Below are 18,925 nucleotides of genomic sequence, written 5' to 3'. Positions count from 1 at the left end.
CCTGTGACAGGGGGAAATAGGGATGGGCAGGAAGCCTGTAGTGATGTAACATGAAAACAAAGTAATTTGAAGAGGAATTAGATACTAAAAGAGAGGGGGAGGGAATGAATCTAGGAAATTTTATGGAGAAAAGTGACAACTATGCTTGAAAGAGGGGAGAGCAGGGAACCACTGAAGGTTTTCTGAGTGATATTCTTATTTGTACTATGGGAAGATTATTTTGACTGAAGAGGGAAAAGATGGAAGGTAGGAAAATCAATTAGAGAGTTATTAGTGTAGACTCCTGAAGAGATGACAAAAGAAACTAGGAAGTGGCCAGGTGAGTAGGGAAATAAGAAGTTAAATTCAAGATAGATTATTAAAGAAGAATCCATAAAAGATGGCTATCAAGTAAATGTAGGGGGGGGAATGAGGGAGGGCTCAGAGTCAAGGATGATTATGAAGAAACAATCAAGTTTGGAATAAAGAACTATGAATTCTGTTTTGGAGAAAGTGAATTTGCAATGCCCATAGGACAGACATCAAGGTGGGAATACTCAGCAAGGGTTGTAGTTCAAAAGGAAGATAAAGACATTTAGGAGTCATATATCAGGGATGATAAGTACAAAGAAGCTGTTTAAATAAATCTACCCTAGGGCAGGAGCTTTGGGGGATACTTATGCTTTGAGTCAAGGTTGATGATCTGGCAAAGGATCTAAAAGTAGGAAAGCCAAGAAAGAACTATCATTAAAGCCTAAGAAGGCAACAGAGGACAGTCAAAAGCAGCAGAGAGAAAGACAAGGCCATCATCAAGCAAAGTTGCAAGCTATAAAATAAACCCATATAAAATAATCAACATTTCTATATATTTAAAGTAACAAAGGATAATATAAAATACATATTAGTATTCCTTTATCACTACTGAAAACAATACAGACAGATCTAAGTAACTGGAGAAACAATAATTACTCATAGGAAAATCAATACAACAAAAATGATACTATCTAAATTACTTATTCAATGCCAAACCAAACTATAGAGATAAAAAATAATAAAATTCTTCTGGAGAACCAGAGAATATGTTACTGAACTTAAACATTTAAAATACTGACAAATTCTGAAAGAACAATTTTAGTAGACAAGAGGAACGGAAAGCTAACTTGCAAGGGAGAGAATTGAGTAAGAAGGCTGAGAAAGAAGAGGTAGCAAATATAGATGATTCTGGGGTTTAGTAGCAAAAGAAGAGAAACAGAGCAGGTTGAGGGAATGGCAATAGAGGGTTGCTTTTTAATTTTTTAAAAATAATTTTCAACACAGGAGAAATTAAAGCATTTTTTATAAGCAACAGGAAGACTAGAGCAGGCAGGAGAGACTGAAAATGAGAGTGTGAGAGGAAGAAAAATCACCTGGAGAAAATAGAAGGGGAGAGGAGATAGCATTTTTGGCCAAAAAGGCAAGTGCCTAAGTAAAAATCTTCCACAAATGAAATCAGGTTACATTCAGACCTGGTTACGGCTTTTTAAATTTTATTTTTTAAAATGTGATTTGAATTATGTCTGTTTTCAACTGAAAAAAATGTGAAAACTGTATAACCATTTTATCTTCTCATTTTAAGTTTATATACCATATATCATAAAATTACTAATGACTTGATTTTTTCAATATATTATAATGAACTGCAATGCAATCCTATTAATTCACAGGACATAAAATACATTAAATGTAAGGGGCATATTATTGGACAAGGACCTTACCCTGAAAAACAGTAATGTTTTTTTTACCATTTTAACAAAATTGTAAGGATGTAACCAGCAATAACCCATTGAATACTGTTTTCTTTCATTAAAATATCCCCACCCCCCCATCCCCACTTTTAAAATATATATTGCTTTTACAAAATCAGAATTCCTTAATTTTGTATTTTTATAAGATCTATATGAATAAAAAGTTATCTATTTTTAGTGATGATGTCACTAAAGATTATTATCTTAGTTTTTTGTTTTGATTTTTTTATCATCTTAATTTTTTTAAAGATTTTATATATTTTGCTATCTCTTATTGGTTACCCAATGGAAACCAGCAATATCCCATTACCTTACAAATAGTAAAGCTTTTAATAGTTGTAGAATTTACTTAAAAAAATTAAGCTAATATTAATACTGAAGGTAAAAAAATAAGTAACTAATTTTTGCATACCTTTCCTTTTAATTCTGATAAAATGCATTCTAGTTTCTTGAATTTTCCAGAATCCAAAATGAGATCCATGTCTAACATAAAGTCATTGATATGGGCATACTGTTTACAAAGTAAATGTAGTTCAAAGTCTGTCATGACTTCCATATCTTCAAAAATTAGGTCAGGATTAGCTTCACAATGTGTAGGTTCCTGAAAGAAAAGAAAATTTTATTTCAAACTATACCTTACAATATAATACATGAGTAAACTCAAATTATTTCCTCATGCTGTAGACTACAGTCAAGAAGACATAGGTTCAATTCCTGCCTTGATATTAATTAGCTGAGTGCTATTTAGCATGTCACAATCTCAAACCTCAACTTTGTCATCTGTAAATTGAGGAGAATGAATGTAAGACTTAAAAGGTGTATGCAAGCTCCAAATTAATTATTACACATTAATAAAATAATTAAGACTACTATTAGAATACTAGCAATTCACAACAGATATCGATTAAATTATACAATATTCTAATGCAACTATTCAGGATCAAATAAAGGAAAAGGTTTACTGACTTGAATGAGTGAGTCATTGACAATAAAGAATTAGAAACTTCAGCTGTAACCTGTTTCTGTTTAGTCTCTGTTCTTCAAAGCACAACCCTCAGATGCAATATTGCACACTGATATAGGGACCTTTTATATTACTAAATGTCAGTAAAAGTCAAGATTATAACAATTAACTTGGAGCATGAATGTCCCTAATTGATTTTATTAGGTCAAAAAACTGAATGAAATGAAAAAAATAGTATTCTAAACTTGTAAAACTCTTCAAAAACACATTGTTAGTTTTTCTCCATGTTCAACTTCCTTTGGCAGAAGAAAAAAATAGCAAAATTCAATAAGTAATCTTGAATTCAACATTCATTTTCATTTATCACTTAATTTATATTTATACAAGTTAAAAGTTTAAATAAAGTCCTAGGTGTTTATTTCCATTGCTTCTTCTCTTGCTGAGAAGTAAACAGAAATGAAATAATAAAAAAGAATTCAATGAAACTACTTAGGCAAGAACTTCCTTCAAAAAGTAAGATGGGGGGGGCGGAGCCAAGATGGAGACAAGAAGGGATCATCTTAGGAGCTCTCTGATAAAACTCATCAGCTAAGGACCCTAACTAAACTTTCTAGAGACAGAACCCACAAAGGGACCCAGTGAGGCAGTTCTCCTACTCAAGGTAACCTGGAAAAGAGCAGAAAGGCTCTGCTCCCCAGGATCAGAGAGGCGACCTGCCAGAGGGGTGACCCGCCAGAGCCAAAGAACTTCAGCCTCCCGGAGGCAGCCCCAGGGCGCTGGGAGCCTCAGCTCACAGCAGCGGGGGAGTCTCCAGAGCTGCACCCCGAGGAGCACCGGGCACAAAGTGGGGGAACAGTGGGGGACCTCTGCCAGAGCAAGCACGTGGAGCCCAGCCCTCGGGGCAAACAGGGAGCAGCTTGGTCTTTCTGCAGCCCAAAGCAGGAAAAAGAAGCAGGGGGAGCCAGTAAGCAGGAGCCCCCAGGGCATGAGCCCATTGAACTGAGGGGAGTGAAGAAGGATTGCCCAGCTCTGTCCTCTGCCCCTGGAACAGGACTCTGGGGCTCTGACCACATTCAGATCCTGACCACAGTCTAGGCCCCCCCCCATAGAACAGCAGCCCCCCCACATCAGCCCCTTGGCAGAGGGGGATGCTTATGGTCATTCACAGACCAGGAGGGAGGACAGAGCCTCACACACTGAGACCCTTGTGGGAGTGTCCCAAAAGCTCAAGAAACACCCCAAACCAGGCCCAGGCTGGGAAAATGAGCAAGGAGAGAAACAAAAAGAAGACTATTGAGAAATACTTTGCAAATGAGCCCAAGAAGGATCAAAACACTCAGTCTGAAGATGACGAAGCACAAGCTCCTGCATCTAAAGACTCCAAGAAAAACAGAAACTGGGCTCAGGCTATGACAGAGCTCAAAAAAGACTTTGAAAATCAAATGAGGGAGTTGGAAGAAAAACTGGGAAAAGAAAGGAGAGAGATGCAGGAAAAACATGAAAATGAAGTCAGCAGCTTAGTCAAGGAAATCCAAAAAAATGCTGAAGAAAACAGCATGCTAAAAACCAGCTTAGGTCAAATGGATAAAACAGTTTAAAAAGTTATTGAGGAGAAGAATGCTTTAAAAAGCAAAACTGGCCAGATGGAAAAAGAGAAAAGAAAACTCTAAGGAGAACAAATCCTTCAGACAAAGAATAGAATTGAGGGAGATTGATGAATTTACCAGAAATCAGGAATCAATACTTCAAAACCAAAAAAATGAAAAATTAGAAGAAAATGTGAAATATCTCATTGAAAAAACAACTGATATGGAAAACAGACGTAGGAGAGATAATTTAAAAATGATTGGAATACCTGAAAGTCATGATCAGGAAAAGAGCCTTGACATCATTTTCAAAGAATTACTACAGGAAAATTGCCCTGATATTCTAGAAGCAGAGGGCAAAATAGAAATGGAGAGAATCCACTGATCCCCCAGAGAAAGAGATCCCAAAAAACCAACCCCTAGGAATATTATAGCCAAGTTCCAGAACTCCCAAGTCAGAGAAAATATTACAAGCAGCCAGAAGGACACAATTCAAATACCGTGAAGCTGCCATCAGGATCACACAGGACTTAGCAGCAACTATACTGGAAGCTCGTAGGGCTTGGAATATAATATACCGGAAGGCAAAAGAGCTTAGAATGCAGCCAAGAATCAACTACCCAGCAAGGCTGAATGTTCTCTTACAGGGAAAAAGATGGACTTTCAATGACCCAGAGGAATTTCAAATGTTCCTTTTGGAATGGCCAGAGCTGAACAGGTTTGATCTTCAGATACAGGACTCAGGTGAAGCATGGAGATTGGAGGGGGGGGGGGGGGGGGGAATATGAGGGACTTAATGAGGATGAACTGCATGTATAGAAAAATGATACTGATAATATTCATATGAACCATCTCAGTTAATAGAGCAGGTACAGGGAGCTTTTATAGTTGAAGCACAGGAAAAAGCTGAATTTGAAGATAAAATATGGTACAAAAATGGAGTCAATAGGGAAAAAAAGGGAAATGGAATGGGAGAAAGGAAAAAGGAGAGGGGAAATAGTCCAAGATATTTCATATAATAAGATTTTTCTTTATTACAATGAGCTATTTGCAATGATATGGAAGGGGGGAGGCAAGGGGGAATGAGGGAGCCTTTGCTCTCATCAGAGGTGGCTAGGAGAGGAAACAGCAAATATACTCAATGGGGTATAGACATCTGGAGTAAGAAGGAGGGGGGAGCAGGGGGAAGGGATGGGGATGTGAATAAAGGAGGAGAGGATGGACCATGGGGGGAGAGTGGAATACATTTTCTTTCTTACTTCTTGCAAGGGGCTGGGATTGGAAGGCCTGCCCAGTACCATGGGGCCAGGTGAATTCTGGGCCTAAGGGGTGGTATGGGGGCTCAGGGCTTCTTGGCCCCAGGACCACAGATCTGTCTGCTGAGCCAATCAACGACCCTACAGCAGAGTCAGAGTGAAAGGAGAGAGAAAATAGAGTACATGGTAGTAGAAAAATAAGAAAGGAGGGAGTTGTGATCAGCAATGGCAATGGTGGAAAAATATGGAAGTAACTTTTGTGATGGACTTACCATAAAGAATGAGATCCACCCATGACAGAGTTGTTGGTGTTGGAACAAAGACTCAAGCACATTTTTTGTTATTATTTGGGGGAGGGTGCAGGGCAAGTGGGGCTGGGTAGCCTGCCTGGGGCCCCATAGCAAGGTGATCTTTGGGTGCCGGGGGCCGGATTTGGACCCAGGTGTTCCTGGCTCAAGGGCCAATGCTCTATCTGTCACCCAGCCACCCCTACTATTATTACTATTTTATTTTATTTTGGGTCTTTTTTTCTTTTTTTTTGGTTTTTGCAGGGCAGTGGGGATCGGGTGGCTTGCATGTCACATGACTGGTTGATTGTTGTTTTTATGAGGCTGGATATGGGCTTGGGTGCTCGTGGCTCCAGGGCTGGTGCTTCGTCCATTGCGCCACCTGGCCATACCTACAATTATTACTATTACTTTTTTTTTTAATTTTAATTTTTTTTCTCTCCCCTTTACTTTTTTCACCCAAGCAAGTCTATCTATATTCATGGGGGAGGAGGGGTATTTTGTTTACTTGTAAACAAGAATATCTTATTAATGTAAAAAAAATTTGTACAAAATGAGAATAAAAAAATAAATTAAAAAAAAAGATGATATAATGACCATTGTTGGAAGGGTTGTGGGAAATCTGGGGCACTATTACATTGTTGGTGGAGCTGTGAACTCATCTAACCTTTCTGGAAAGAAATTCGGAACTATGCACAAAGGGCAACAAAAATATGCATACCCTTTGATCCAGCAAGACCACTACTGGGTCTGTACCCTGAAGAGATGAGGAAAAAGGGTAAAAACATCACTTGTACAAAAATATTCATAGCAGCCCTGTTTGTGGTGGCAAAGAATTGGAAATAAAGTAAATGTCCTTCAATTGGGGAATGGCTTAGCAAACTGTGGTATATGTATGTCATGGAACACTATTGTTCTATTAGAAACCAGGAGGGATGGGATTTCAGGGAAGCCTGGAGGGATTTGCATGAACTGATGCTGAGTGAGATGAACAGAACCAGAAAAATACTGTACACCCTAACAGCAACATGGGGGTGATGAGCAACCTTGCTGGACTCGCTCATTCCATCAATGCAACAATCAGGGACAATTTGGGGCTGTCTGCAATGGAGAATACCACCTGTATCCAGAGAAAGAACTATGGAGTTTGAACAAAGACCAAGGAGTATTACCTTATATTTAGAAAAACAACAACAACAACAACAACAACAACAGAAAACACCTGATATCTTATTGTCTGATCTTGCTATCTCTTATACTTTGTTTCTTCCTTAAGGACATGATTTCTCTCTCATCACACTCAATTTGGATCAATGGAAACAATGTAAAGACTGATAAATTGCGTTCTGTGGTGGGGGTGGAAGGGAAGTATAGGGGGGAAAACTGTAAAACTCAAAATATATAAAATCTTTAAAAAAACCTAAGATGATAAAAAATTAAAAAAACTAAGATAATAATCTTTAGTGACATCATCACTAAAAGTAGATAACTTTATTAATATACATCTTATAAAAATACAAAATTAAGGAATGCTGATTTTGTAAAAGCAATTTATATTTTAAAAGTGGGATGGGGGGATGGGGATATTATAATGAAAGAAAACAGTATAAGAGAAGGGGATTAGACAGACAAGGAAGTTAAATGATTTAAACTAATACACAAATAATTTCGGGTTAGGGTTAGGGTTAGGGTTAGGGTTAGTCTTAGAAATTAGTCCTAAGTGGTCAAAAAATATGAATTCTTAAAATAATTGAAAACTATTAATAACATAAAAATTCACATCATTAATAAGAGAAAACCTCCTTAAGGTTTCACCCTATACCCAGAAAATTGGTAAAGATGACAAAAACATATTACTAATAGTCAATGCTGCAGGAGTTCTTGAAAGACAGGTACACTAATTCATTGAAGATGGATCTGTGAATACAACCACTCAGGAAAGCAATTTGGAATTAAGAAAAATAAAGTGATTTTTATATAATCAAGTTATATAAAATAAAACATTACATTTAATATATAATACATGAAGTTTATACCCTTTGGAAAATATCATTGGCAAAAAAAGGCTTTATATGTCAAAATATAATGACAGTAGCACTTTGAGGTAGGAAAATATTTGAAACAAAGTAGATACTCATCAACTGCAGAAAGGAAGAATGAACTGTGATACATGACTGTAATGGAGTAACACTGTTATATGGGAAACCATAAAGAAAAGGGAAAAAGGACTATCAGCATTTCCAAAACACCTACTATAATGTTTCAGGAACTATGTTGCTAAGAAATGGTGTTTCATTTGATTCTCATAGAAATTCTGAACGTAAAGTGCTATAACCTCATTTTACAATTGAGGAAACCAAGGCAAAGATTCTAGTCCTGAGGGTAGATTCTCATGTCTTCCCAGTGCCAGGCTCAGCACTCTATCTATTGTACCACTATAAATGTATTCAATAATGAGAAACAGGAAAAGACTTAAATGAAGGAAGACAAAGTGAAATATTTTTATACTTCATTCAAACAATGATAACAATGTAAATGTAAATAATCATCACAAAACATCTAAATAATGAAAGTTACAACATTATCAAGAATAAGGATGATTTCAAAGAAAAGATAAAAAGATGCTTCCCACACTCCTTTGCAGAAACTGAAGGTACAAAAGTCTGGAAGACTGTTTTTTTTCCAGTGCAATGATTAGTTTTGCAGAATTTTTTTGATCTTCTTACTCTTTGCTTTTTAAAATTTCTATTAAGGGATGATTCTGGGGAAGGGGAAGAGTAGAGTGAAATATGGGGGAAATTTAATTGATCATCAAAAATCAAAAGATGATAATAAAAACCTATTTTAAAAATTTACAATTGGTTTTGTGGTGAAGTAGAAGTTATCTGGGCACAAGGTTCAAGAATACAGGTTCACTTATAAATTACAGGGGAAAGCTGGGGACACAGTAGAATAAAGATTTAGTGACCTATCTATTTTTTGGTAAATAATATGGGGCACTATTTTGGGAGGAAATTATTCTCTCTTACTGTACTGTTGCATTTAGGAAAGCAATTTCATCACTTTATGTGACGAATTTGCCCCCATTTGACTTTGACATTTGTGAACTTAGATTTAGTGACTTATTTTGGGAGGGAGAGAGAGGGAGGAACACTTCTCTTATCCATGAAATGAGGAGATTGGGTAATTTTCCCCTTTAGATTCTGTTAACAATGCACTAGGGTTTCAAATTGATAGTAGTACATCAGAATAAAACTGAATTCTTAGAAGAGTATTATGATCCTATGCAAGCAATCCATTTAAGTTACAGAAAGTAAATGAGGAAATAGGGATTGATTCACAAATTTCTTTTAAAGTAAAATTTATGTGAACATAAATCACAGAAGTTTGGGAATGAAAAATAAGATAATTTTCATTCTTCCTTTTGAGGGTAAACTTTGCACAACATTTAAACTTGCAAATGTTAAACATATCTTCAACTTCTTAAGAGATCATCTGCATAGCAGATACAGCACTAAAGGAATTAAAATGTTTTTATTAACAACTCAACATTGAACATCAATACAATTGGGTGGCTAGGTGGCGCAGTGGATAAAGCACCAGCCCTGGAGTCAGAAGTACCTGGGTTCAAATCTGACCTCAGACACTTAGTAATTACCTAGCTCTGTGGCCTTAGGCAAGTCACTTAACCCCATCTGCCTTACAAAAAAAAATCTAAAAGAAAAAATACAAAACAATTAAAACTTCCTGTTACCTTAACATAATCTAAGTATGTTCCTATCAGAACTCTTCTCCTTTCTCCTTTCATTTTCTTTTCCCCCTGATTATAATTAGGGCACTTAGTATTCTCTGCTTCAGCCTTTTCCCCCTTTGCATTATATCATAAAGTTCTTTCAGAACTGCTGTTTTTCTATATTGGTTGGTTTTTAATTCCATTGTAGTATTCAATTAATTAAAGTATCCCAAATTATTTAACTTTTAAAAAAATAGATAAGTATGTATAGTATACTATGTTCATTTTTTAAAAACTTCCTTTTATACCTTTTTTCTTTTTCTCATAATTTTCGCCTTTAGTTCTGATATTTCTTTCACAACATGACTAATAAAGAAATTCACAATTGTACCTGTATAACCTTTATCAGACTGCTTGCTGACAGGGAGGAGGGGAGGATGGTGATTCTTGTCCTTTATTATTGAAGACCAAAATGACACTACTATGTCAAAGATGAGTTACACAATAAAGAGGTACCAACTGAATCATTGTTAGGCAATAATTAAATCAAACATAGGCTACAGTGTAGAATATCACCAATATATCCTAAAATTGTGTTTTTGTGATTTTCTCTTACAAATATTTAAAAATGCATGTTTTAAGCATTACCAACTTTTAAATCACAAACAGGACAATGCAAATGTAGTAATTATAGCATACATAATCATATTTTCTTTTGGGTTAAAAAAGAAAAATTAATTTCTTGGTGAACAATGCTCCCCTAACCCCCCCCCCCCCATAAAGAAAAAAGAAATGAGTTAGTGTGTCTGACTGTGGCTGATCACACCAATACCAGTATAGAATGCTCCACAAAGGTTGGGCACAAATAGTCCATGTGAACACCTGGGTGTTTATCTAAACTCACATATCTCACATTTCCTTTGAGTTGCTCCCATTCTGTCTTGCTCACAGAACTTAGCACCCTCCTGGATGATGAGGGCATGCCTGTCTCCCATGCCACACAATCAATTCTAAAGTTCTTAAGAGAGACAGACTTCAGGGTGTCCTGACATTGCTTCTTCTGACCCCCATATGAGTTCTTGCCCTGTGTGAGTTCTCCATAAAATAGCATTTTTTTTGGCAAGAGGAGGGTGGAAGAAAAATGAGAAACTCAACATCTTACAAAATGATGGATGTTGAAAACTATTTGTATGGAATTACAAAAAAGAAAATAACAAAAAGAAAAGTTTATACTTATCCTATTCAGTTTTGATACCTTTGACACCTGAATTTCACAGAATTACAGGATGTCAGAGCTAGAAGGGGCTTTAGATATTTCTTTTGTGGGGGGAGGGGTTGCAAGGCAATGAGGTTAGGGTCACTTGTTCAAGGTCACACAATTAGCTAATAAGTGTTTGAGGTCTGATTTGAACTCAGATCCTCCTGACTCCAGGGCTGATGCTCTATTCACTGTGCCACCTAGTTGCCACCCTTTAGAGTATTTCTAATCCAAACAAATGAAGAAATAGAATAACTGAAAAATAAAGATTTAGGATTAGTAGTTTAAGATAAGTGCTGTGGAAATGATTATAGTAATCATCTGTTTGATAAACCCAAAGAGTCCAGTTATTGGGATAAAAACTCTCTCTTCAATAAAAACTGCTGGGAAAATTGGGAGTTAGTATAGAAGAAACTTAGATTACACCAACACCTCACACCCTATACCAAGATAAGATCCAAATGGATGCAGGATTTATACATAAAAAAACAATACTATAAGCAAACTAGATAATAAAGGACTAGTTTACCTGTCAGATCTATGGAAAGGGAAGCAGTTCCTGACTAAGGAAGAGATGGAGAACATGACTAAAAACAAACTAGATGATTTCGATTACATTATGTTGAAAAGCTTTTGCACAGATAAATCCACTGCAACCAAGATCAAAAGAAATGTAGTAAACTGGGAAACAATCTTTACAACTAATGTTTCTGACAAAGGACTCATTTCTAAAATATACAGAGAACTGAGTCATATTAAAAAAAAGCCATTCCCCAGTTGACAAATGGTCAAAGGATATGCAAAGGCAATTTACAGATGAGGAGATCAAAGCAATCCATAGTCATATGAAAAATTGCTCTAAAAGATTACTTATTAGAGAAATGCAAATTAAAGCTTCTCTGAGGTACCACCTCACACCTCTCTGACCGGCCAATATGACCAGAAAGGATAATGACAATGCTGGAAGGGTTGTGGGAAATCTGGGACACTATTACATTGTTGGTGGAGCTGTGAACTCATCCAACCTTTCTGGAAAGAAATTTGGAACTACACCCAAAGGGCAAAAAAAATGTGCATACCCTTTGATCCAGCAAGACCACTACTGGGTCTGTACCCTGAAGAGATGATGAAAAAGGGTAAAAACATTACTTGTACAAAAATATTCATAGCAGCCCTGTTTGTAGTGGCAAAGAATTGGAAATAAAGTAAATGTCCTTCAATTGGGGAATGGCTTAGCAAACTGTGGTATACGTTATGTCATGGAACATTACTGTTCTATTAGACACTGGGAGGGATGGGAATTCAGGGAAGCCTGGAGGGATTTGCATGAACTGATGCTGAGTGAGATGAGCAGAACCAGAAACACCATATACCCTAACAACAACATGGGGGCGATGATCAACCTTGATGGACTTGCTCTTTCCATCAGTACAACAATCAGGGACAATTTGGGACTCTGCAATGGAGAATACCATCTGTATCCAAAAAAACAACTGTGAAGTTTGAACAAAGACCAAGGATTATTACCTTAAATTTAGGGAAAAAATCCCTGATATCTTATTGTCTGATCCTGCTATCTCTTATACTTTATGTTTCTTCCTTGAGGATATGACTTCTTTCTCATCACACTCAATTTGTAACAATGTAAACCATGGAAGCAATGTAAAGACTGACAAATTGCCTTCTGTGGGGGGTGGAAGGGAAGGGAAGTAAGATTAGGGGAAAAACTGTAAAACTCAAAATAAATAAAATCTTTAAAAAAAAGATAAGGGCTGTGAACTGAAGAGTGAGGAGGAACACACAATCATACATTTATTCTTACCTTTAGCATCAGTTGTGACATTATTTTGAGTTTTTCAGCTGTGTAATATTGACGATGTAATAAAGGGTGATTGGCCATTTTTCTTAGTTGCATCATCACATTGCCCATTTCTGAACTTTTCTCTGCCAAGTCAAAAGGTGTAAACTGAAATTTAAATCTACTAATTATTTTAAATGATAGCAAATATTCAATTTTTAAAAAAATCCTTTTAGTTCATTGAGATAAACACTAACCAAAAAAACCCCACCATGCAAATATAAAAGCAACACACATACTGATTTAAGTATATAAAGTACACTGTCAAAATCAAGTTATACCCATGCCATTGATGGATTTCTTCATTTTATTAAAAAGGCCCAAGTATAGTTGCTCCTGCTTTTCTGACATTGCACATAGCTCAACACAATCTTTTTTGGGAGGTAGTTGCTTCAGAACCTAAGAAAATGAAACAATTTTGAAATTTATGGAAAGTTTTCTTACATAAATAAAAAATTATAATATTGCTAACCAATACACAAAGGGAGAAATTACCTCTTCTTTTACTCTTCTCAGAATAAATGGCTTTATAATTTGCTTAGCATGTGCTATTCTCTCCTTTTCATATATACTTTGTTCTTCAGCTGACTTCTAATAGAAGAAAAAAAATAACAAAACTTTTAGAAAATCTCAATACAGCTAGCTTATTTATGAACATTCAAACACATTCTTTGATATAAACCTCTTGGTTTCTCCCACACCTACATTCTAAGAGGACCTTCCCACTCTTTCTAAATACTCCAAAGAGCAAAATTTATTACAGGCAAGATTTAATTTTTAGAATGTAATCTGCTTTTTAAAGAGAACAGAGATTAAGTATTGTAGTTGGAACTTTTGAGATATTTCAGGAACAACAAGCAACTGAAATTTCTGCTTAAATGAGAGAAATTTAAAATATATGTGCCAATTCAGCATCTTCCTTCACCAATAAGGAAAATGATAACAATTTTTTTTTTGTTATTGTTCTGTGTATCGATGGTAAAAATGTGCTACTCCTCTTTGCTTTCATTTTTGAACATATTCCCAGGTATACTTCATTCTAGGTTGAAGAAACATAGTTAACCATCCAGTTTGGCAGACCTTTTCCACCAAAAAAACCATTCTGAATGGTTTAAGCTTTCACCATAACAAATCAAAATTAAAAGAAGGAATGAAAATTAGTCCTGGAGATACACAGACAGACACACACACACACGTGTGTCTGTGTATAAGTGTTATGTGCTCTCTGCTTACTGCTTTGGAAGAGAACATTCTTCTGATTTCACTGGTGCTACTACTGAACATATGAGGCATGACAAAATTCAACAGAGACATGAGTTCCAATAGATTATTCTGAACAGGAGTGCCTGTAAGTAGCAGACGATTCTTTGCCTATGACAAAAGAGAGAAAAGGAAACAAGGTATTTTAACAAAACTAACCACAGGCCCCATAAATACATAAACACCCCCCCCACTTCCCCTCTACCCCCAACAACCTCATGAGTAAATGTGTTAGTAATTTATTCCAGGGGGGACACCAGAGATCACTAAGTTTCAAACTCCTCATTCTACCAAGGAAAATGAGGTCAAATGAAATTAAATAACTTATCCACGGTCATACAACTAACTGATAGTAGAGTTCATTTGAAAACTTCAGACTTCAGCCTCTCTGGTCAGTAGTTTTTCTACTATAACCTGTATTTTCCTTTTCTGCTAAAAGGAGTCAAGAGTATAGAAGTTGTTCAGATAAACATTTTATGTCTAAACATTTAAGTTGATCATGTGAAATCTTGATCAGCATTGCGACCTTTGCCCTCTTTTCCCAAAGAGGTTTGGCATTTCTGTCATGTACTGAGGCAAGTTTTATACTTGATGTTCTTATGGTATGGCTGACATAACAGTTTACACATTTGAACTGCAAAGTTTTAAAAACTTGTAATTTGTTAAGAACAGAGTAAGAAGTACATACGTTAATGGTCATGAGGTGCTGGTAGCGCACAGAGCCCATATTCTTCAACATGTGACCCTCATCAAAGATTGCATAGTTAAGTTTCAGTCGTCGAAATAAACTACGGTCATCTGAACTGCTAATTGCACAATTGTACCTATTGCAAATAAAATTTACAGAACAGTCTACTAAAACAGGAGACAATATAGAGATCTGCAAATTCCATAAAACATTTCACACCCAAAAGAAGCACTGATTCATTTGCATTAATTAGGAAAGAAGAATAGAGAGGATTATGGAACAAAAATTATTAATAAAAGAAAAAGGAAAAAGAAAATTCTAGGCATAGGATTTGTTCAATAATGGTTCAAATTATATTATCACATAACCATTACTAGTCAATTTTAAATGGAAAGAAAAAGCTAAGGTCTTTTCTTAGACAACTTAAAAGAATTAGCTGACAAGATAAAGACAGTTCTGTAGTTCTATGATAAAATCAAATTTTGTTTCTTTGAAATATATATTATGTGTATATATATACTATACAATGTTTATTCATAACTTTTAAATTATATGGTACAAAAACGGAAAGACAGTTATAGAATCATTTCAAATGATCACTTGTTTGAGCTTGAGGACAAACTAACAGGAATCATGTCAGAAATTTTGACAGAATTTGCAAAACAAGACCATCCTTCTACTGAATTGGAGAGTTTTTGGTCAGAAATGAGAAAATATTTTTATAATCAAACTGATTTGCAACTGTTTAAAGGAGTTGAGTGAGTTCTAACAAAAAATGAGGACATATATAGCTAGGTATCACATGACAGAACAAATACAACACAATACCAAATAGTTAAAAGACTATTGAATATTGAGTTACAAAAGGTGGATGATTCAAATGTTAACTGGAAACCTAAGATAAACAACATTCAAGCAACAATTTATTAAGCCTAGTTTTATACTAGTATGCCAGGCATTATCTATTAAAACTATTAAGCGAAATATCTCTAGCATGTTAGAACTCTTATAAGAGTTCTTATGGGACACCACAAATAGGACTAGAACGAAAAAGTACTAAAATCTGGTGGAGGAAAATATACTCACTAACGAAATCAATGAACAGAGTAAAGTTATATATTTAATAACCACATCATTACTTAATAATTCTACTGCCTTTAATGTTTTATTTAAATTAAATATTTATAAGCCTGAGGATAAATAACTACTCAAAGATGTGTCCTTAAATAGAGCATGAGCTATGAGAGCAGACAAAAATAAATGTAGTGCCAATGAATAAAGTGAAATAGGGTGTCTTTTGCTGACTGAATGAATGTCCACTTAACAAATGGCATAAGTTATGTAAATTTAGAGAATCTACCTCATATGTTCACATGGACTTTTTATGACCTGTGGGTAGAGCATATAGAGCTCTATTGGAATCAATCTGATCTATCACAGGTAGACATACTTTACTCTTAAAATAGTGTTATCATTTCGGTCCTCTTCAAGAATGAAGGACAACCATATATGTAACCAAATAATCAATAATCTCATAACAGGTGTTACTGACCCAAGAGGTGGTTAAAAAAGTCCCACCTGAATAAAGTCCAATTAAAATGATATCAAATTCTCAAATAAATCCAAATCCCAATTACTGCCACTGCTCCTATTATACACTACTATTAAGAAATAATAGTTTTCTTTTATCAGTTTTTCCTAGTAATTTTAGTACTTACGTAGTCACAATCACATTGAAGTCTACAACTTTATTATGAATATCATATCTAAGCTGTTTGCGATCTTCTTGAGAACCTACAGACAAAAATATTTTTGGAAAGAATTATCCTTTCAAATTGTACACAAAGGACATAAATTACGAATATTATTCATTTCCTATACCTTCAATTAAGTAACCATACTGTACAAGGTATATGCTAGGCTCTGGAGATATAAAGATAAAAAATAGATAATAGTCCTTTCCTTTGGGAATTGTTCATTCTACTGGTGGACAAAACACATTCAAATGAGACACAGAGAAATACAGAGGAAAGAATTTGAAGACCATTAACATACAGTTAAGTCTTCATGGAAAAAGGTAGCCCACAGGCTGAAGATTTCTGAGAAATTAAAAGTGCCAGACTTGGAGTCAAGAACACCCGAGTTCAAATGTTTCCTCAAGATATTTTAACCATGCAATCATAGGCCAAGTCACCTAACCCTGGGGAGAAAGCAATGGCAAACCACTCCTGTAACTTTGCCAAGAAAATCCCCCCCCCCCAAAAAAAGAGTCACTAAGAGTCAGATATGACTGCAAAGCAATTAAACAACAACAATGAAGGATGTATTTGAGAGGGGAAAGCATGGAAACAGTGAGATCAATTAGGAAGCTTATAAGAATTGAGGCAACAAATAGTATTACAGCAGACAATGCCTTCAATTCAACAAGTATTTTATATGATGTTTAGTGAGAGAAAACATTATGTATAGCTGATCTTGAATCAGAAGGCCTGGGTTATTTTTAGGCCATGTACAAATATTGCCTGTGGGGAATGGAGGCAAAGGTATACTTGATCTCTAGAAATGAGCTGTTGATCTGATTTGGTTAAATGAATTTCCTTTCTGGGGAAATTCCCTATATTAGATACATTAAAGGTTCCAGACTCTCTCCCACTTCACACTCTCAAAAATATATGAAAGAGGCAGCAGGCAAAGAATAAAAAGCCGAGACTGCCAATGCTTGTCTTCATGAAACCTGGAATCTGATTATGGAATTAAGGAGAGAGATATGCTAAGTATATCACCAAGTGTGAGTTAGGGTAGATTCTAGACAAAAATGCTACAACAAAGTCTGAGCTGGAAGAAATTCTTCTGGGTTTTCATTGGAAAGCTTGAAAAGTGAAAAGAATTTTTATAGGGATCAGGAAGAAGGACATTAAGCTATGGAGCTGGTGACTGCGCAAAAGCAGTCAAGTGGCAGGACTAAGTTAGAGAACAGTTATTGGTCCGGTTTGGCTAAAACATACAGTGCATGAAAAGGAGTAGTACTGAAAAGGAGTAATACTGAAACTCAAGGCTGAGGTAGATTGTAGAGGGAGAAGAAGTTTCAATAAAGTCATACAGACAAAAGAGAAATGCTGAAGAGCTTTGAGCTGGACTGCAATGTGATGATATGTGAGCATTAGGAGTATTATCTGGACAACTGTATGTAAGCTGAATAGAAAAGAGAGGACTATCATAAAAACTAGGCAAAGTATTCATGCTACACAGCAAAAGAAATAGAGGGCAGAGGGGAGGAAAGGGAAGAAAGTCAAAGGGTTTTCATTCTGAGTTTTAGAAGCAAAATAAACGTATACTAACCATAATAAAAGAGGACATCTAGGTTAGAGCACCATAAATTAACTTCTCTTATCCAGTTGTCTATAAAACAAAAAAAGCAGCTGTTAGTTGTTCCTACCATATGATATTCATAAAAGAAATTCAACAGTGTAACTAGTACTTAGTGTAATCATCTATTATTCCCTCCACCATAAACTGAAATCAAATTGAATTTTTACTATATACAGATGAAAACTATTAGCTGTATTCTATAAAAGTGGTTTGCAAGTTTGAATTTTATTATGATTTAAATATTTACCAAGAAATAGGTCATTAAATTTAAAGTACCAGATAGACTGAAAATAATAAAAGTAGACAGACTTGCCTTACAAGTAAAATCATTAATGCTTCAAGGTAACAAAATTTCAAGACTTTTCTCTCAACCAGTTTCATGAATCTAGTCAAGATTAACAAGGACTAAAGTTTTAGCTTTTTTTATAATTTTATGTTCTTAGTCAGTAGAAGCCCAGTCAGATCAATATGTGGACTATAAAAGGGATAGATAAAATAGAAAAACTACTTTTGAACAAACTAGTCTATAACTTGGGACTCTGTTTACTTTCTCAATTAACTTATATAATATTGTGGTACAAAACTACTGTAAATGAGCTTTACTTATAATCACCTAATTACATTTTAGTGACATATAAAGCAATTTATTTTCAAGGATAAGAAAAATAATTTCCTAAGTCACATTGAACTATGTCTTATAGAACTAACTGATGAGCCTAAGACAAAAAAAAAAGATTTCAAATTATCATTAACACTCTTTGAAGTGTATATTATTAGAAATAGTGAAATAAAGTGGCAAGATTTTTCCAAATTAACTGAAATTATACCTTGTTACTCAGTGACTTAAATACAAAGGTTGACAAATGGCATTGGAATAAGATATGAAAGAGGTCTGTATAAGAC

At 35.3% G+C, this 18,925-nt stretch overlaps 1 protein-coding gene across 4 annotated transcripts in view; it reads right to left on the bottom strand.

The window, feature by feature from the left end:
• SMARCAD1 (SNF2 related chromatin remodeling ATPase with DExD box 1) overlaps positions 1-18,925 on the bottom strand; it is a 111,894-nt gene that overhangs the window by 17,718 nt on the left and 75,251 nt on the right. For all 4 annotated transcript variants that reach the window (XM_074228056.1, XM_074228057.1, XM_074228058.1 and 1 more), the window contains 8 exons: positions 17,993-18,052; positions 16,372-16,447; positions 14,654-14,789; positions 13,939-14,076; positions 13,201-13,296; positions 12,987-13,104; positions 12,670-12,791; positions 2,176-2,364 (listed from right to left, as the gene is read on the bottom strand). In XM_074228056.1, coding sequence (XP_074084157.1) covers positions 2,176-2,364; positions 12,670-12,791; positions 12,987-13,104; positions 13,201-13,296; positions 13,939-14,076; positions 14,654-14,789; positions 16,372-16,447; positions 17,993-18,052 — 935 coding nt within the window. The remainder of the gene's footprint in view (positions 1-2,175; positions 2,365-12,669; positions 12,792-12,986; positions 13,105-13,200; positions 13,297-13,938; positions 14,077-14,653; positions 14,790-16,371; positions 16,448-17,992; positions 18,053-18,925) is intronic.

This window comes from Macrotis lagotis, chromosome 3 (genome assembly GCF_037893015.1).
Source record: "Macrotis lagotis isolate mMagLag1 chromosome 3, bilby.v1.9.chrom.fasta, whole genome shotgun sequence".
NCBI classification, from domain to species: Eukaryota; Metazoa; Chordata; class Mammalia; order Peramelemorphia; family Peramelidae; genus Macrotis; species Macrotis lagotis.
The sequence above is the reverse complement of the archived record's forward strand: the minus strand, read 5'-3'. Positions and strand labels throughout refer to the sequence as shown.